The sequence below is a fragment of the Trichechus manatus genome, unplaced genomic scaffold (genome assembly GCF_000243295.1).
Source record: "Trichechus manatus latirostris isolate Lorelei unplaced genomic scaffold, TriManLat1.0 scaffold00061, whole genome shotgun sequence".
In the NCBI taxonomy this organism is placed as follows: domain Eukaryota; kingdom Metazoa; phylum Chordata; class Mammalia; order Sirenia; family Trichechidae; genus Trichechus; species Trichechus manatus.
The window spans coordinates 9,533,566-9,555,090 of NW_004443997.1; the positions used below are offsets into that span (position 1 = coordinate 9,533,566).

At 34.3% G+C, this 21,525-nt stretch overlaps 1 protein-coding gene across 2 annotated transcripts in view; it reads left to right on the forward strand.

Annotated features, from left to right (window-relative positions):
• MED13L (mediator complex subunit 13L) overlaps positions 1-21,525 on the forward strand; it is a 271,111-nt gene that overhangs the window by 26,393 nt on the left and 223,193 nt on the right. For both annotated transcript variants that reach the window (XM_004379045.1, XM_023733778.1), the window contains exon 2: positions 598-835. In XM_004379045.1, the coding sequence (XP_004379102.1) occupies positions 598-835 (238 nt within the window). The remainder of the gene's footprint in view (positions 1-597; positions 836-21,525) is intronic.

A 21,525-nucleotide genomic window follows, 5' to 3' on the forward strand; every position in this document is an offset into this window, starting at 1 on the left:
CTGCTCTCTGCCTCTTTAAAGTTTCCATGTTTTAAAATGTGCTTAAAAAACAAAAGGCCAAACTACATTAGGGAATTGAAGCACCATGTCACTGCATGGTAACTGTTCCCCTGATTAAAACTGATTTAAAATGTAGCTTCTGGAGAAGAAGAAATTGAGGAAATCGTTTGAAAGAAATTACTTCATTTCAGTTCTGCAGGCTTACTTTTTTTAAATGCTTACGTGATTTCTGAATATAATTTATGATTCAAATAAGGAATTATGATATAATAAATAGTTTACATATAGGGACTTTATAGGAAATAAATGTTTAGGTAAATAAATTGGTTCAATAGGAAATAATGATTATTGTTTTATTTTGGTGTGTAGTATAAAGTGCCATGTAGAAGTCTTGATAGGAAGAAATTAACTTTTTCCCTCTTAAAAATCAAGAAGGATTGACATACATTCTTTACTGGGAGAAACCTTATGGTATGAAGTTTGGTGTAAATGTTTGCTTTAACAGATTTCCTTCTTTTGGTATAAAAGCCTGTCTTTAGAGTTATGTAACTGGAAATAAAAATCAGAACTATTCAATTTTCCTGTCCTTTTTTTCAGGCTGAGCTCACGGGAATCAAATGGCGTAGGTACAATTTTGGAGGGCACGGGGACTGTGGACCCATAATTTCAGCCCCAGCCCAGGATGATCCAATCCTGTTGAGTTTCATCCGCTGCCTGCAAGCCAACTTGCTGTGTGTGTGGCGTCGTGACGTCAAACCAGACTGCAAAGAGTTATGGATATTCTGGTGGGGAGATGAACCCAACCTAGTAGGTGTAATACATCATGAACTGCAGGGTAAGTTTTTTCTTAAAAAAAATTATTTGCGTTGTGTTTTTGAATAATGAAAAATTCCTGAAAGGGTATTAAGGCTGTTCTTTAAAAGAAAAATTCCAAGTGCTTAATGGTTGTGCCTCTCAAAAGGAACATCCTCACCCCTACCTGGCTTCCTTATACCCCCCTTTTTTTCAAATTCCCTGGCTCTTTCCCAGTCATGTTGGGTGTGTTGGGCTGGAAACAAAGCTGAGAGCCACTGTTTTAAAATGATATTGAATTGTGAATAATTAGCAAGACACAGTGAAATGAACAGAATTGTTTTGTCTTGGACTGTGGCTGTTGTGGTTCATTGCCAGCTCAATTATTTCGTGTAGAATTATAAGATGATATAGATACTTAGTTGTGAGCCTTATTGTACAATATTATGAGATGACATTGGATAGTGTTTTGGAGAAAGATTAATATAAAGGATACGGCCTGTTTTTTGGCATAGCAAGTTTTACCTTGCTTTTTCCTGGTTTTTATGTAATTAGTTGATTCCAGGAAATTGGCTCCCATGTTGCCTATTTTTTAACTTCAGTTTGCATCTGATATCTGGAAACTTTGAAATAGTAACCAGTGGAAATTTTACTGTTTCTTGTGAAAGTTTCTGCCTCTTTACCTGTGTTTCTATCTAGTATGCTAAGGAATTTTTCTGACTCAAGATTAATTCCGATCTTTAGTTAGGGTGTTAGCTCTTTTTGACTAAGTCTTGCAAAACCAACTTTTATTATCTCCAGACTTCTCTGTACTTTGTTAACTTGTGGTTGAAAATTTTCAGGTATTCTTTGTAATGTTTTGTTAGTTGATGTTTTTAAAGGGAGGAGTAAAACTAACTATAATGCACATTTGAGGGTCTGTTCTGAAGCTTCTAAATTTGCCTAAAGGATTTTCTACAAACTTCTGCATGACACCTTCGTAGCTTTCTTTGCGGCCATTTTTTAAAGAAAAAAGACTGTGATATCTCCTGCCACAACAGCCAGAGGGCAGTAAACCACGGTGGACTAATTGAGCTGTTTACCTTGTGGTCCTTTTGTCTGTTCAACTCAACCTATTTTTTAGAGTATTTGGTTTATAAATATAATAACCTATTTCAGGTTAGATTGTTTGCTTAGCTGGTTAATCAGCAAAGTCTCAGAACTTCTATACATCTCAAAGCCAATTTTATGTAGGTAGGAGTGAACTCATTTAAAATTAAGAGTTTTAGAACATCTGGATTGTTCATTAGAATTTTAAAAAATAAGATACCTCCTAGAAAGTACTTATAACATTTGTATTTGTCCATTTAAGTATCAACACACATACTTCGTTTTTAAAAATGTTTTTTTCACACCTAATAGAAAAATGTAGCTTTTTTTCATTTTGTTTTAGTTTCTTCTTTATTTTCCATGATTTTTTTTTCTGATCTCATCTCCTTCAATCTCTCTATTCCGTGTTGATCCCTTACGTTTTAACTTTTCCTTCTGGTCTTTATTTGTTAGCAGTGCAAATCATCATTTTATAATGATGAGGAAACCAAACCCAATTGTTAATTAGGCTTATTTAGTTGATATATAAAGTTATTTATCTGTACCAACAAAGCAAATGATTAGTGTTTTTAGAAGCAGTTTATTAAGTTATGGTGTTATTTCTCATGGGATTTGTTTTCCAGCTAACAAAAAGAGGTAGCCTATTTAACTTTTATATCGTTGCTTTAGATTGCATATGTAGATTCATTAATATCTTAAGTAGTTTTGGGTAAAGAATTCATCAAAGTTGACTTCTTTAAAAGTTTTTTTTTAATTACAGAAATACTACATCTTAATTAGAAAATTAGGAAAATACAGAACCAACCGTGAAGAGGTTAAAGAAATAAGAACTCTGTAGTCTGAAGCAGAGTTTTAATATTTGATGTTTATGTGCAAATGAAATTGGTACCATACTGTTTTGTAACTCAGTCTTCTTCACTTAACAGTATATCATGACTGTTTTTCCATGAGAATGATTACTTTCTATTTTTATTTTCTTTCCTCTTGGAGCCAAATATGGTGTAAATTGCTTATTCCTTTATGTGCTACCAAGAAAGTATGATGGTGATGCAATAGTCATAACTTCATCAAGTGCGTCTTCTCTTTTTTAATGCATTTTAGGAAGATTAGGTCGAATCATATGAAGTTGCCATATTTTAGGTAAAAGTGGTTGAAAAGACAGTTTTACATGGTTCAACCTAATATTAGGAAATATTTGAAACTTAATTAGAGAAAGGAGTGACGAAAAGATAATTTTGTTTCAAGTGAGGAGGAATATGACAGGTGGAGCCATCATGAAAAAGTGAAGGATACAAAAGGAGTATTTTAATTGGTGGTCATACAAGTTGAGAATATTTTGGAGTCTATTTCATTCTGTAATATATGTAAGACTAATTAATTTTTGGGTAAAATAAATTTTAGCAGAACCCTGTTAGCAGGCCGCAAAACTAAGCGTGACTGTACCATTAGTTGTACAATTCCCCTTTTATTGGGAGATTTTGCTATTCCTTAAAATCTTTTTTAGTTATGTTATTTGGCATTTCCCTTTGCCTTCACAGTGTACAGAAAATAGCATAATACTAAGAAACCCCCAGTCAAATATAATACCAAAGCAACCATCCTGCATTTAAATGTACAAAGTATCCCCATTAAAAAAAAGAAAAGAAAAAAGAATAATCCTGCTGGATACGCAGGTTAGTTTTATAATGTCACACTTTTTGTTTAAATGCTGGAAATTGCTAGGAGAGTCTGAGAGAAGAAAACACATTTGTGGTCTATCCCTGTCACTTGGTTAAACTCTGCTGTGCTCTTGTCCGGGGAATTGCTGTTTGTTTTGCAGTGGTTCAGAGCGTGGGCTCTGGATTGCTTGGGTTTGAATTCCCGCTCAGCCACCTACCCGTGCCTCAGGTCCCTCACTGTAAATTGGGTTATGCAGATAAACATAAAGTGCTTGGAACAGCACACACAGCAGTTAATCTATAACTGCAGCTCTTGCTTTTGCTGCTGCAATGACAGCAGTTAACTCATCAAAACTGAAACATACTGGCATGTTTGAAGCAGTTGATTCTGTTCAGTATAGCATTTACTGCTTGCTAATGTTTGTCACATGTTAATTTTTTAAGTATACTTTTAGGTTGAAGGAATCCTATCTTTGAGTTTGAATTTTAATGTTTGTGTGGAATAACCGGGAATAATGAAATATTAGAGGAGTGAAGATACCCATGTTTATGAAATTTGTCTAGACTTATGCTATAAATAAGATTTTATAACAAACCCTACCTTGCATTATAAACAGGTCACTACTTTAAGAGTTAATTCTGTGGGATCTGTGTTAGGTAGAGTTGTGACTTTGTTGCCTTCTCCCTGTAGTACTGCCAAAGCGGGGCACTGGCTGAACAGTGAATGTGTGTGTATGTCTAGTGTGCGGGCGTGCCCATTCATCATTGTGTCCATATTGGTGCCTGTGTGTATGGTTCCAATCTGTGGGTCCAGTTACAGAGGTTTGATGTAATCCCTACCCTTGACTAATTTATACTCTAAAATGGATATCAGACAAGCACAGAAATATGTATAATGCAGAGAACACTGTAAGTGTGTAAGTGTAGTAGACTGAATGCTTTCCATTAAACCTATAACGGACTGCTGGAAGCCCTAGTGCCAAGGGTAGATGATTGTCTTCTAGGTTTCTGACCCAATTATTCAGCTACTGATATTTGATAGCAACTGTAATCCATCCTGGTATGTAAAATGAGTTTTTACTTCTAAGGAGCTCACAGTTTCATTGGGGAAGTAGCTAAGTGAATCCATAATTAGGATATGATGGAGTAATTGCTGTAAACGATTTAAGTTACGAGATCTTGGAGAAACATCAGATTAAGTCTCGGGTAAGGAATAAAGGAAAGGGAGATGATGGGGAAACCCAAAGGTGAGGCTTGAGGTGGATTGAGGTTGTCTAGGTTAGGATGAAACTGTTACCAGTCAGAGGAAGCATCGTGGACAAAGGCTTGGAGGCATCGACTGAATTGTAGGAAGAGTAAATCTGTCTGGTGCATAGGGTGTGAGTGAAATAGTCAGGGGAGACTGAGAGGGTGGCGTGGTGGACCATATTGCAGAGCACGCTTAAGAAAGGATGAGGAATTTGGAAGCAGGAAAGAGATATAATTAGGAATATTAACCTAGCAGTAATAGACATAATGAATATGATCAGGAAGACCGTAATATTGTAATAAATTGTTTTATTCTAAATTGGGGTCTGAATTTAAACCTTCTGTTTAGTTTAGGACACAGATTTATTTACATTTAGAAATACCAGTGATTATGTACTGAACTTTCTTTTTGTACTGAACGTTTAATATAGAGACTATTAATCTTTAGCCTTTGCCAATTTTATTATAGCATTGCTCTTTTGGCTTGACTAAATGTTTTCATGTTTGCTTCTTGAATTTTAGAGATTAGTATAATACACTAAATTAACTTTTCCTAATCTCCCAAGGAGTCCCTAGGTGGTGCAAATGGTTAAGTGCTTGACTTTGACCTTTAGCTGAAAGGTTGGCAGTTCAAACCCACCCAGAGGCACCTCGGAAGAAAGGCCTGGTGATCTTCCTAAAGGTCACAGCCTTGAACACCCTATGGAGCAGTTCTCATCTGTATACATGGGGTCACCATGAGTCAGAATCATATTTAGATGTCATGTCTCTTTAGTCTCTTCTAATTTAGAACATTCCCAAAGTTGTCTTTTTTTGTCCTTCAGTGATGTCGGTATTATTTGAAGGGAACAGTTCAGTTGTCTTGAAAAATGCCCAATTTTCTGATTTTGTCTGGTTGTTTCCTCATGACTAGATTCAAACTAAACATTTTTGACAAGAATATTGAGTAAGTGAGGTGGTGTACTTCCCGTGGCATCATGTCACTTTGTCCCAATATTGATGATACTGATGATACGATGTTGGTGATGATCACTTGGATAGTAGTGTCTTCTAGATTTTGTCCAGTGTAAAACTATCTTTTCCTTTTTCTAATTATGAAGTAAATTTGGGCAGAGACTTGGAGACTGTGAATATCCTTTTTACTCAGTTTTTCAACAGTTTTTACTCAGTGGTTTGAGGAAGAATCTAATTTTGAGCTTATTTGAATTTCCTGAACCATCTACTTCTATAAAAGCAGTTAAAAGATCAAATGAAGACTACAGTTTTCAATAAGGCACAGGAAAAGTTGAGGGGTAGGAGAGAAGAGAGAGGCAGAAAAACATTTTGAAGATCTAGGAAAAGAAAATTAAGATGGCAGGGTTAAAGTCTGAAAAATAATAGCCTCCGATTTTTTAGCGTACTGAAAAGAGAAATGTTGCCATTGAATTTTCTAAAATTATAGAGAATAAATAAAATATTTAGCAATACATTACTGTGTATCTTATTTTCTGTGAACTCTCAGTTGATATTTGGTGATTTCTGGTTATCTTTGATTAAATGAAATAAAATTTTAATCTACATTTTAATTGCCTTTGTTCTCAATTAAAATGAAAACAAAATTGCCTTCTGAGAAAGTGACATCCCTTTTACATATAAAATTGACTGGCATGAAATTATCTCAAGATAAAATGTCATTTGTTTTGAAAATTTTTTTTCCAAAGAGAAAATCTGATCCCTGACTTTCTTCCATGCTGTTTTCATATCTTTTTTCATTATTAGTGGCCAATTTATGATTCATTGAAATTAACCTAATTTGGAAAATATTTTTTTCCTTCATTATTTGGATTTGTTTATTCTCCAAGTGTAAGAATGTTAGTGGTTTTGAAAACAGGTGAATTATATCATTCTGTGGCATTCTAGATTTGTAGTATTTTATGTATCAACATTTATTTTATAGTGTAATGGAGATTTTGTTAGATGACATTAATAATTCTTGAGGTTGCTAACAAAATGCACCTGAAAAGTAAATTTTACTTTACCTTTTATATTTCCTGGTATTTTGTGGACAATAATATGTATTTCATGAGAAACAAGAGCTTTTAGGAAATACCCCCATCCAGTGGTAAATGGTAGCCAAATTGTTTTATAAAGTAAATATACCTGGATTTCACTGGGATCTAAATTATTCAAGTTGATAGAAATTTTCTGATTCTTAAGTCTACTTCAGTACTATTTTCCTCTGTTTTGTTTTTCAAAGAATTAATTAACCAAAGCTATAAAATAGTAATAGCTTTCATTGTATGATGATTATCTAAATGATTCTAGTGCGTATGTATTGAAATATTAGATATAATAGATAATTATATTCTTAAGAGAGAAGATACTTATTAACACTTTGGTAAACAATAAATTCATATTGTAAAACCAAGGTAAGATCATAATGACATCAGAATTCTTTCATATATAAAGAACAGAAAAAAATCTAACAAATTAGATGGAATTGTGAAACTCAGTGTGCTTGAAATTGAGAGAACACACTAAAGTCTATCTTTTGAATGTAAATAAAATCGATGTGTTACCACAGGCAACTTACTGAACCATGTAATTAGTTTTTTCTGTGAAAAATGAGATATTTACACTGAGATTGTGGTGAAATAGCATGTAAAGGGCTTATATTCTAATGGTATGAAAATTAAACAATTGGTAAAAATTATAATTTAAACATTGCTGCTTTAGGGAAAATCTTGTCAGTTGACTTTTTTGTGTGTGTTGGGGAAGTATGTATTGGTAAGTGTAGGCACTACAGTCTAATCTTTTTGAATTGATGTAAAGTCACCTATTTGTGGAAAGTAAATCTGAGTAAAAATCCCTATTAATAAGTTGTCAGAGTCACCATTGGAACAAATAGGATTGAAAATTTACCTGAAACTGTTATTTGGTGTATTATTATTTGATGTATTAGAATCTTTTTCCTTTTTGATATATAATTATAGTGATGATTACATTGTGATTGCTCATGTATTTAGTCCAGCAATTCTAATAATAGTCATATTTGATCTCCCCCCGCCCCCGTGTGAATAGTTTATTTCAAAAGCTTGTTCTTTAATGGAAAACTGTAAGATTTAGAAGAGGTTTTGTACATCAAGGCAGTATAGCTAAAGATTTCTTTATCTAGTAAAACAATTTCTTTGTTTTATCTCTTGTTCAGGGAGGTGGATGTAAGAACCTGAATGTGGAAAATGGTAGAAAAAGTTTAAATATTAGTAGAATTTAAGGGCCTAAATAATTCAAGAAGGAAATTGTATATTTGGACATTAAATTGAATGGGTTAGAGATATAAAATTGCGTATATGGAGAACACCTTTTGCTTTACAAGCAAATTCTTTGCTGGCATATTAAAATGGCATCAGATTGGTCTTATTGTTTAGAGTATTTTATGTAGGAGATGAAATAAAAAGTCCCTAAAATAAAAACGGGGTCTTCTTAGGAAAGAAGACATGGGGAATGGATCCTTTTTTATGTCAAATTTAGCATACTCAAAGGGACAGTGAAGCGTACAAAGAATTCATGATTTACCCAGTCCTATTACTAGTAACAGAGGAACCAAAACCCATAATTTGTACCTTTTGAAATTGAAACCATTGTCTGCTTCAAAACTATACATACCATGAAACTATGTGATTGTGCCATATAAAGTGATTTGATTGACTTTACCAGACCAATTTAAATAAAGCCCACGTAACTGTCACAGTGCTGTATTTATATCAGATGAACTATTTTCTGTACTTGAAGAGTACCACCTTGCATAATTCTGGACAGAGGACTTACATTTTTTCATTTTAGATGTTTTTTATGACACTTGGCAACCATTGATTCCAGTAGCTTCAGCTCATAGACGTAGTCTAGATCCTCTGAACTAAACACATACCAAATTGATAGGGGAAGTAAAAATAAATAAAAATAGTACAAAAACGTGACATGAATAAAACACATTTTTGGTTTTATGAAGTGTCTTATTGAGATAATTGAAAAGCCAGAATTACATATTTACTGTCATTAGAGATCTCTTTTCTTTTTATAGATCTGTTGTCATAGACTCAGATCTTGAGAAATCGGAAATGTATAGTAAAGAATGGGGTAACTGTTGGGTGAAGCAGGAGTGGTTGCTGAGGCTACCTTTGAGCTAGGTTACCTGATCTCTGGACCTGTTTAAAGCATGGTAGACTACTGATTTATAGATCTCTGTGCTTAATTTGGTGAGTAATTGTTTGAAAAAGTATTCACAAATGGTTTCCATTTGATTTGGTTTGGTTTTGTGATGCTTGAGCAAATGGAAATTAGAACTTAATATACTCAGCCATGAGTATCAGTAGGAGCTGAAAAATATTTTAATAGTAGAAATAACACCTAAATATATTTTTCTATTAAAAGATCAAAGCAGTATAGAAATTGGAATTCTAAAAGATTGGAATTCTAAAGACATTTTAAGCACTACAGAATCCTGAAATTGGTTTCTGCTTCTTCAAGTATTTCATGACTGAGCTGCTGGCCTGATGCTACCTGAAGAGATTCTCGTTGAGTGTCATTATGGCTAGTAAGTGTTTGATAATTTTCTTTAACGCTCCATCTATGTAAATATTTTTGAACAATTTTCCACAAGGACTGGGCCACATACCTATTTCTCATAAACCCGACATTGATAAAATGCACTCTTTGTGTAATTGGGCCTTGTTTTCATCCTGGCTCTTTTCGTGTTGTGATTTGGCAGTGAGTTCAACAGAATAAGCATTATCCTCTTGAGGCCCATCTAGGACTGAACTAAAGGGCTTCGACAATATCCACATGATCATACAATTAGTTCTTCTTTGGTGCTCTGATAGTGTAACTGAATATGAGCTGGTTGCCAGGGTATTGTGGTGGGATAATACCCTGCAGTTGATAGTTAATGATGCAGCAGAACTGACTTGATTAAAAATAAAAAGATAAAAATCGGACGAAGAAGTGTCCTTGTGGTAAAAAAGATTGTGTGTATAAAATAGTGAAGTGAAAGAATAGTGCGTTTACAAATCTATGTTTATCATTTGTGAACAGTTCCTCCTGTTTAGTATAATGTCATATGCCTTTTAAAAAATTGCTTCTCTTTATGACTTTGCTAGCCTTGGGGGAGGTACGACTCTTTTTTGCTAGACTCTAATATTATAGAAGGCTTACTCTCAGAACACAAGTAGGAAATAAGTAAATATTAATGGAATGACTGCTTTGAAAAAGGGAAGTGTGAACCTCTTCAAGATGAGGTCTCTGCATTAAAATTATTTTATGTTTTCACAGGTAATCTTGAACTTGTTTAAATGTAAGCTATTTTAGTGTTTGCTATTTGTAAGAAGGCATGTTATTTGCAGTGAAATATATTTAATCTAAAAGAGAAAAAATTTAGATACTCAGTTAAATTTCTGGTAATATATTTTTAGCTTATTTAAAAAGTAATCTGTAGATATTAATAATGGAAAGGACACTTGCCTCACTTCTTCTGTGGTTATCTCATCTTTTCAGTTAAATTCTTAAATTTTGGAGGTTGGTACTGTCTTAAGAAAGCTTGTTTGTATGTTTTTGGAAATACAGACATACTGCCTTTGCCTGATGAGAATATAGTCTACTCTGAAGCATGTAGACAGGTAATGTTGGTGTATACTGTTAGTCATGGTATTAAACTAGAGCATAGTACCTGCAGAATTATTGGAGAAGGTTACTTGCGTCTTCACTGTCTTGCTCTCAAATTCTTGCAGGTTTTTTTTTTTTTTTTAAGTTGTGTGAATGATTGGCTTATCATGGACAAATTACTCATGACTCTGATTGTTTAGGGAGGAAATAGCATTTGTTGACAGTGACTCCTGTTATGAAAAGAAATTTGTCAGACCACTTACTGGTTTCATTAAGAATGTTAACAAAGAGGGGTTCTTGATTTGAGTAAAAAATGTGGCTGGGGCAATTATCCTCATTGCTACAGTCAGGCTTCATTAACCTGAACTCAGGTAGCCAGAGCCCTCAGTTAAAAGCTTTGCTGACCTACCCCCAATAAGCACACACTATTTTACAGGGGGAAAAAACGGTTAAATAACTTAAATATAGCAATGTCAGTGATTAGTCCAGACATCTGTTTGATTACCTGTATTGTTGGGGCAATATGCTAGAAGACGCTCGGGGCAAAACCCCTTTCCTGGGGTGTACTGGGGACAGTACAGATTCAGCTCAGTTGCCCACACATTTTAATTTATAGTATTGTGTAAAATAATGAAAAAATAATATATGAGAGCATGCTGAAAGCATCTTTCGAGCTTTATAAAACTAGAGTGTTATCGCTGTTTAGTGATCTTTTATATTTAGAATTGTGATCACTTATTTTTTCAAAAGACGTTTATTGAGCTAGCACTATGTTAGGTGCTGTGCAGAATACAGAAATGAATCAGAAACATACTACGCTTTTCAGAAGCTGACACTATAATAGAGGAGATAGCGTATGTACATCATAACACATTGTTACAGGGTAGAGAGTAATGTGTCCCAAGAGCGTAATTATTGGAGTTGTATGGAAGGAGGCAAACCTTTGAGGAAGAGTTGATACTTGAGCTGAGCCTTAAAGGATGGGTAGAATTTGGATATATGGCACATGCAGGAATACGGAGTAGGAAGGTTTGGAATGTTTATTGGGGAAGCATTAAAGACGAGAAATTGATTGAAAAGTGCATATTTGGTCCTGATAGTGATGGAGTTTGAACACTACGCCGAGGAGTTTGGCCTTAATAGGTAGTAGGAGTTTTTTAACAGGACTAGATGGGAAGCTCCCCACTAGGCTATAAGCTGTTCGGGTGCAGGACTGCATCTGACCTTTGCCCCCATTGTAATTCCAGGACTGGCATAGTCCCTGGTGCATATTTGCAAAATAAATTAACGAGTAAATGAATGTACGTAATAGAGAGTTTGTGTAAAGCTTTTCAGTTAGCACCATTGCAGACAATTAAGCCCTCCCTATATCACACATGGGAAGACATGCTTTTGTTTGTGGAGACTGTTTTAAGGAAGGTATGTGACCACATTTGAAAGATTTTCTTGATGCATTGATTTCTTCTTAACTGCATATTAAAAAGATGGTGATATAATTTTCTTTCTTTCTGGTAATTTGTTTTTTTTTATAGTCTATACTTCAGTTTTTAAAATTTTAGTAAACTTGAATGATTTTCCATAAATTATATTTATTAGTGTTGTAGCTAGCCAGCAGTTTGGGCATTTGGCAAAAAGCTTGTGTTTTAATTGCCTGTAGAACAGATGATTATGGAAGAATATTATTTTTTTGGGTACAAATGCTTAATGGTATTTATGTGTCAGAAGCCTTGTTAACTTAGAAGTACATCATGGATTGAATGACCTTTGCTGTCCTATATATGTTATAAATTGCCAGCCCAACACTAAAGTTGATATTGCTACGTAGAAATGGTTAGGTAAGATTGCTTGGCTGAGGCTCTCTGAGAAAATTCTGAATGTTTCACTATAGAATCAAATAGACAGATAGCTTTCATTGAGCTGTATATCTCTCACCTTGAAATCCTGAATCAATTACAAGCTTCTTTGAATATCATGGATACTGACTACATGATAAAATGAGATAGCATATGACTTAGGCAAACATTTTTAGTGTCAGTATCCATCTTTTGTTCTGTCGTTATGAAGACAGCCTTTTGGTTCTGCCTGTTTTCTAAACATTTAAGATAGCAAGCTAATATTTTACAAGTTTGGTAAGTTTAAACTGGCATTTAAAAAAGTCTGTCAAGAAAGTTGCTCACACACATAATACACACCTGCAGTTGTTCTTAATTTCCTGAATCGGTTGAATTGCGATTTGGTAACACATGGAATGCAGCCATATCTCCGAGAGGATGATTGAAGAGTCCTTCCATCATCAGTGAATCAGACCTTCTTGGCCAGGAACCATCTATCATTCTCTTTTTCCATTCATGACCTTAGCTCAGCTGGCATTCAGCAGCAGTGTAGGTCATGGATTGTGGATTACTCTGTCCTGTTCACCCTTGCATATCCAAGATGGAACAGAGGCCAGGAAGAAATTTATCACGCTTTTGTTGTCTTATACCTTTGGAGCGTTAGAGGCCATAAGAGAAGTATGGCAAACTAAAATAAGGGATTGAGTGTTCCCACCATGCCTCTTCTGCTGATATGTGTCTTCATTTCAGTATACTCATCTTTTTTTCTTATCTGTGGTACGTGAATTATAGCTTTATTTTATGATGCCACTCATGAAGTGAATATGAAAAGTCGATGGATGTAAATGCTTTGTAAATGTATCTCATAGTCATATTTTTCCTCTGATGAACTCCACTGTCAAAATATTTAAATCTTTATGAATTTAGGTGCTAAATGAGGATATGATTTTACAAATCATTGTTTTGATCATACTTTCTACCTGTAGATAAAATTCGAAATCTTTCCCACCGGGCCTTGTCCATGCAGTGTTAGTTAAATCATACATAGACATTTGATTAAAAAAGTAATCTCTTAAAACTGATTACTTTTTGGTGTTACCTGTATAAGGATGATTTAGTAATATTTCTGCCCTTGTTTCTGAAGGGATTTTAGAATAAAAAATTAAATTATGTCCAGTATTATTTTAGGTAGGGATCATGATCTATTCTGAAAAAATTATAGTCAGTATATGGTATATTGTAATTATTGGTTGATCAGAATAATTTTTAGCTTTTTGATGAAGTTATCATATACACGGAGCCCTGGTGGCACACTGGTTAATAGATAGGCTGCTAACCAAAATGTTGGCAGTTTGAATCCACCAGCTACTCTTTGGAAACCATATGGGGCAGTTCTACTCTGTCCTGTAGGATCACTATGGTTTGTAATGTACTTGATGGCAGTGAATTTTTTTTTTGGTTATCACATATATAGAATGAATAAGAATGTTTGACTAACAAGGATTGTCGTTGTTAGTCGCCGTCCAGGTGATTCCGACTCATGGCGACCCTGTGTGTTTAGAGTAGAATTACTCCATAGAATTTTCAGTGTTATGACTTTTCAAAAGCAGATTGCCAGGTCTTACTCCTGAGGAGCCTCTGGGTGGGTTTGAACCGCGAACCTTTTGACTGGTAGTCCAGTACTTAACTATTTGTGCTACCTAGGGACTCCTTAACAAGGATTGCTACTCCAGATTCATGCTTCATGCCATAATAAGCCTGTTTCCCTTTGCATATTTGATCTTCTATTTGCAGAATAGTTTTTATTTATGCTTATTGTGCCTAATTTTATAGTAGCAGTAAACTAGGAATGAACGATGCTTTGAAATAGTTACATGTTGAAAACCAGGAACCAAACAATAATCAAATATTTATAGTTCACTTTTTATGTGCTAGGCACCATGCTAGGTGCTTTATGATCAATCTTGCAGTAGAAAGGAGTTTTGGATTTATTGTCTCTTTCTGAATCTTAACTTGAATGATTTATAGGGAAAAATTCAAGATTCTGCTGATCCATTTTTAAATTTGTGTTTATTAAATTTATTTTTGTGTAATATGTAGAACAAATATAGTAGTTATGAAATAAGTGGCAGCCTTTACCATATTGAGACAGTTAATTTAGCTACTTGAACACTAGAGGGACTGCAAACTAATATGACTTTTTAGTTCAGTAGTATATTAGTTGAGATTCTTCATTTAAATAACAACACCACATAGCTTTTTTCAACTTTTTAGTTTTCCCAAAATTAAATAAGTAATGTGCCCAGAACTTTTCCTGGTCCTCTAACTTAATTAATTCTCAGATGTGTAGACTATAAAATTTAACCTCTGTCAATCTAGTATATCAAAGCGAAGAACCTTTGATTGTTTATAGCCTATTTTTAAACCCAGCCTGTGTATTTAGATGGCCTGCTGAGAGAAGTAGAAATCTGGAAGTCAGCTATGTAAATAATGAGTTCAGAGTTGCCTCTTGGGAATCTCTGAGTAGAAGAAAATGGAGTTTGGAATAAGAAAAGAATCACTGGAACAGTAACTCAGATTATTATGAGATTTTAATTGATTTCATGATTATCTGATATACACTTTATAAAAAGATCAGTTTGATAGCATTAACAGAGTTAAACTACATTATAACTTTAGTACTTAATTTAAGTAGTGTTATAGATATTTTCACTATTTCACTCTAAAAGCTATTTGGCAGCTGTACTAAATTCGGTAAGAACTTTCTGGAATTCTGACGTTAGGCAATAAAATGTTGAACACGTCTTGAAAAAGACTTTTGGTTCAGTTAACATTTTACTCTCAAAATAATTGTGCCTTGAAAATGCTGTAAATTTTAAATTATAAAAATTTAAACGAGTATGAGTACAGTAAATGAATGCTTCTGAAAACTTGCTTTGTTGGTTGTTCAGGGATTTTAATCAAGGTCACATTATGAACATTAAAAAAATGAATTAATCTTTACATTCTTTACATCTCTTTGTAAAGAAGTTCTAAAGATCACTTAAAGATTCCTGAAATGAATGGATTGGGTGTAGAAATCCTCATTTTCTCCTGAACTAAATTTATTTCTTCATTTTTATCTTTGTAATGCTAGTCTCTGAAGTTTACCCCTTTAATAGTTGTATTATAATGCAGGAACACTGGTAAAAGTGACATTACCTGTAATAGTTTTCTTATTATTATATTTTTTAATATAGCAGAAGTGTACACCAGTAACAGAAATATCATTCAGATTTAATTCCTCAATGTTTATGAGTAGGCAGCTTCCTTTTTATTTCATTTTCCTTGATAATATGTTGTAAAAATAAGTCCAGTTATATATAGAAAAAGAGAATTAAAAAAGCCCATTGATTTATTATTGTTATTCTACTCCAGAATATTTTTGAACTGAGCAAAATGATGTGTGAAATGCTTTTTATACCCTAAATATCCACTGAAACATTCTACTCTAACGTTTAAGAACTATGATGTAAATTCCTAATGTGTAAGTGTATATATTTGTTTAAATTAAAAAAATATATATATATATTTCCAGTTCATTTGTATTCTTTTTTTAATTGAAAAAGTCTTTAAAGTTATCCTCTGTGAGCTTTTGGATTTCTGAAAATAGTGAGGAACATTTAAATTACCATTGGATTCTAAATGCAGTCAATTCTTTGGAAAAACCAGCACTAGAATATTTTGCTGGTTGTTTTCAATGCTTTGCATATGCTGATAGTACTCTATTAAAATTACAGATTTTGTCTTGGGTTATTTGGAGAAGAAATTTGAAATTGGAGAATGTTTTACAACTTCCATAGCCTTTTCTCAAAAGTCTAGTCTTAATGTCATAAAAAAAAAAAAATGGTGGTGGAAACTGTTTTCTGAAGACTGAATTTCTGGAAAATGTCAGAAAGTACACAGAGTACTGAACTGTGTATTTCAGAGCAAGTGTAAAGTCATAGTGGATATAAAAAGCATGTTTTTGTTGTAACTGTTGGCTAGTTGACATAATTATCGTTGTTGGCATTGCAGGAGTCTTAAAGTTCCTGTTTTGAACTGAGTAAAAACTGATCCTGACTTTGTTTAATTTAGGGCAATGCTTGCCCAGTGTCTTAAATACTAGATTTAAAGAGGATGTTTTACTTACGGAGCTAGAGTGAAGTTATTTGGACACTAGTGAGGAAAGGTAGAAAGAATATAAATACCATTATATTAGTTATGTTTCAGCTTTTTCAGTATGAATTGACCTGGGAAAGGTTTAATATGAAAAAACCTATTTAAATAGCTATATTATTGAATCTCTTTATATTACTGAAGCTCTTATATTATTGAGGAGGAAGGGAAGTATAGAATTCAATTTAAGAAACATTTGTTGAGTGCTAGGCACTGTGCTCTGTACTGGGAGTGATACTGTCACTGACTTAGAGCAGCCTGAAGTATAAAATTAGTTGCTCATTTTCTCTAGAAACTTAGTGAACATTTGAATTTGGGGAACCTTATTTTAGTGTAATTCTCAGGATGTTTGCAAGGTTTTAGAAGGCTTTGACTTTACTCTTGCTATGTCTTTTTGTTTGTTCAATCTTCAGGTATTACTGTACTTTGAATATGGGTCAGATAACGTGCAAGGTATTTGGCATTCACTGGTGAACTAGATCATTCAGTTCGTGGTCTCTCAGAGTTTATCCTTTAGTGGAACACTTAGATAAGTGAACAGGTAGGTACAATACAATACGATAAATGTTTTGATAGGGGAAGTACTTCTGTTCATGTTTTTGTCTTCTCCACGTTCTTGTTCCTGCTGCAACATTAGAGTTTTCATTCAATTTAAAAGGTTTAGTCAGTTAATTTTTTTGAGTTTTGTCTTTTGAAAGACAAATGGCCTTGGGATGATAGATAAACTAGACATGACCTTTTTTTGGTGGTGGTGGGAAGACAGTAGGACTTTACTAATCTTATGTTTGGAACTCAAGAGAAATATAATTATGGTTCAAAATGACTGAAATTGCAGGTCTAAAATATAAAATAAAAAAATGTGCTTAGTCACTTGTCTCCCCTCACATCCCAATATTAAGCAAGGGTTTTTCCGTGTTGTGCCCTTGATACCATAAGACAGTTGCTTATACAAACATGTCTTCTCTCACTGGCTCCTGCTTCATTCACATACAGGTCATTATCTTCATCTAGGTGGATAGTTGCCCAAGTAACCTTTTAGTCATTCTTATGTGTTGCTACCTTTCCTGGGCAGTGAATACCTTCATAGGGTGAGAGCAGACATTTCAACACAATTGAGTTAGGGTCTTCAGTTAATATTCTATCAAGCTAAAGGGAAAAGCTTCCCAAATTATTGCCAGTGTTGTAAAAAATGTCAAAGTATTGAAGCTTTCTTTTTTGAGTGGAAGACAGTAGACTTCGCCCAAAGTTTTCTGTCCTTAATATCAACTTTGCCACCGTATGTTACTGTGGGATGTTTTTACACATTGATACCAGACCTTCTTGCTAGTTAGATACATCTTTGTCAGAGATTTTCAATGTCAGATTAAACACAATAGTAGTATGTTGGTCTTTGCTACAGTAACCATCTTCCAAACCACCAAATTTCTCTTGACCAGCTATATCCCATACATTAGTGGGATATTTGTTATTATGGAATACAGGAGGTTGAACTCAACACCCAACAAGGCTGCATGGTTCTTAAACTGGCCAGTCAAGTGACCTTTCACAAGTTCTTTACCCATATTTACATCACCAGTGAGTACACATTTCAACTAAACTTGGTGTTCTCCTTGAGCAGCGATTGCCATGATTTTTGCTTTCCCAGCTGCTTTGAGACTTCTTTATGGGTTCCTTCCAGAGCAACTCTATCTACCTCTTTTCTGAGCCAAGTGTTGATTTTTGAAGGAGCTTAGATGCTGGAAAGAGTGATGACTATTGATAATAAAGCACTTTCTTATGTAGTAGGAATTCTAATAGAGGTGCAGATAAAGTGCTCTGGGGATTTGGAAGAGTAGAGGTGGCCTGTAGTTAGAGAGATTCATCAAGCCTTAGGGAAGAAGTAAGGAGCCCTGGTGATGCAGTAGTTAAGTGCTTGGCAGCTAACTGAAAGATTGGGGGTCCAAACCCACCCAGTGGCTCTGCAAGAGAAAGACCTGGTGATCTGCTCCTGTAAAGATTACAGCCTAGAAAACCCTGTGGGGCAGTTCTACTCAGTCACATGCGGTCGCTATGAGTCAAAATAGACTCGACGTCACCTAACAGTAGCAACATGGAATAAGTGGCATTTAAAATGGCATCTTGAAGAGTTGAATGGGGACTTGTGGGTGTCAGGAGCAGGAGGGAGGAAAGATAGTCTAGTCAGAGTGAATAATAGGAGCAAAGGCGCAGTGGAGAGGTACAGGTGATTCTAGAATTTCATCCTGGCTGTTAAGGAAGGGTGTGATAAAGGGAAGAGGAAGAAATAAGTTTGGGAAGATGGTTTAAATCAGATCATGGGGACCCTGAATGCTGGGTTAAGACATTTCTACCATTCCATAGACCATTAGAAAGTATCTCTTGAGAGTCTTGAGCAGAGAATTTTGTGAGCAATTAGGGGGATTAATCTGGGCTGCAATGTGTTAAATAAATTAGAGCAGGAAAGTTGGTGGTAAGAAGAATATCAGGAAGCTGTTCTGTCATTCTTGGTGAGATACAATGAGGGCCATTAAATAACTTCTTTATATTTTAATCACATCTGGTTTTTGATCCTTAAATATTGAACTTTGTGTGAGAGGAGAGTTTTAATTTATTGGTCTTAAAATCAATCAAGCGAAGTCTAGGGAAATGAGCTGGATCTACATTTTATCCATTAAACATACAGTGAACAATTACTCTTTTGTAAATACTGTGCTAGACCTTGTGGATCTAAAATAAGCTAGGATCCCAGCATGTTAGGTTTTCGTATTTTAACACGACAGGAGAAATTGAATTGAATCGAAATCTGAGTAACTCCATGTGTTCAGGGCTTATTGGATATGTGGTAGAAAAGGGGGCAAGATGGAGAGGGTGGTAGAGGCTGGAGAGAGAAGCTAGATAGGAACCAGATTGTGCAAGACCTCCTTGGCTTTATCCCTTTGAGTAGACAAAATCTTTGAATGTTACATGGAATACATAGTGACAGATTTCACCAAAACTGCTGAGGAAAAAAAACCTGTAGTATGCTTTTGTTACTTCTGAAGGAAAGATATTAGAGAATATTCACTTAAAAGAAGTATTGATTATCATTTAGAGTACTTCATTTGTGGGGAAAACAGCACTAGGATCATGTTGTAATATACTAGATTATTCAGCATAATTAAAAATAAAAAATTTTTATTTCCTCCACACGAGAAAACCTTTTTCAGACATTTAAAAGGAATTTACTTATCAGTTTATGAATATATAATCTAGCCTTTGAAATTTTTGTATAGGTTTAGATAATTTGTAAAATTGAAGGTATTGTGAAAACATTAAAACCAGTTGCCATTGAGTCAGCCTTGACTCATGGCAACCTATATGTGAGTGTCAGGGTAGAACTGTGTTCTGTAGGGTTTTCAATGGCTGATTTTTTAGATCTCCAGGTATTATTTGATAGTAGTTGTATAAGGCTCAGATAGATAGGCTTATATTTTCAGATGAGGTGGCCTGAATTAATTTTCTCAGTCCAATAAAATCGTAAGTCTAGGAGGGAGCAAAGATCATTATGTTTGAGGATTTTTTATTTTTTTTAATAAAGTAATGCAGAGCTAACCACCAAAATATACTTATTGGGCATTTGATAAAAATTAGAATAAGTTAAATCAAGGTTTTTTTTTGTTACAATATGGACTGTGCTATTTTATTTGCTTTTGAGCATGTTGAATGAAGTAAGTTTGAGCAAGTCATTTTTACTCATTCCTATCTAGGTTGTTTGAAGGAGACCAAGATAAGGAACTGTTATTGAAAACTGTATTTTCCTTACATATTGCTGGTACCCAAATAGGAAGAAATTTTAGAGTTACATATATTTTCATCTAAATTTGGGATGAATATAATACTGAGATTTTATGTTGATTAGGTTTTTGATTTATATTTTGAAAATATCTGATCTAGTCTCACACCTTTTAAATAAGTGTTCTGAAACTTTTTGAGTGTTCTTTAACCTTTTGACAGTCTAAGGGCAGAGAGAGAGTTTCTTGGTAAGTATTTCCAGTTTCATTAAATGGCTCTTCACTCTAAGAACTGAGGTATTGCGTAACAAGGTGAGTCAGATGGTCCAAGAAGCAATTTAGTTTCTTTGTTGTTGTTGCCATAGCTACAACATACTGGCAGGAGAACATTGTATTTTGTAGTTGTTATTTAACCTGATCTATTGATTAAAAAAAAAAGAAGTTTTAGAACTTTGTATCCAGTGGACTTGCTTACATCAGTAAGAAATTCTACACTTAAGTACTGTGTGACTAAATTGTACTTTTTAAGATGGCTCAGAGTCCCCCCCCCCAAGCTCTCTGTGTGTGTGTGTGTGTGTGTGTGTGTGTGCACGTGCATGCATGCACGGATGTGTTAAAGCAGTTTATACAAGATGGATATAATGTCGTCTTTGCTAGATATGAACTTTAAATTCTGGACTTATGAGCAAAAATTTCAGAAAGCATTTCTTGACTTTTTTCTTATTGAAAACTAAATAACTCTCCACCAGGAATGTACCCCTTGAAATAAAAGGTTTTCTTATTTGGTAGTGATCATTATGTGTAGATAAATCAGAAACATCAGATTTAGGAATTTGACAGAATAAATCACAAAGTTTTTTTTGCCTTCTAGAAGAAACTTACAGATATCTTTAGTGTTGTGGTTTTTTTTTTTTTTTTTTTTTGACTCTAGAATATTTGCCCCCCCCCCCCATACTTGTTTTAGCCTTTGAAAGGCTAAAAACTCCTGGTTTGTTTTTCTATAGCTGGGAGGTCTCTCGTTCCCTTCTCCCCTTTATCTCTTCCTCTCTCCTGCCCCGCTTCCCATCCATCCATCAATCAGTCCATCCTCTGAAAGTGAGTTGGTGAGAAAGGAAACCTGCTTGGTTTATTGAAGGGAGGGAAACTAAAGTCTAAATTGTAGAAGTTCACCAGGCCATGCAAATTATGGCAGCAGTATGCTTTATACTTCGTTTATAAATGGATTTTTTTTCCAGCATTGCATTTGTTTTTATTTTTATTTTTATTTTTTTTTTTAATATTTTATTGTACTTCAGGTGAAGGCTT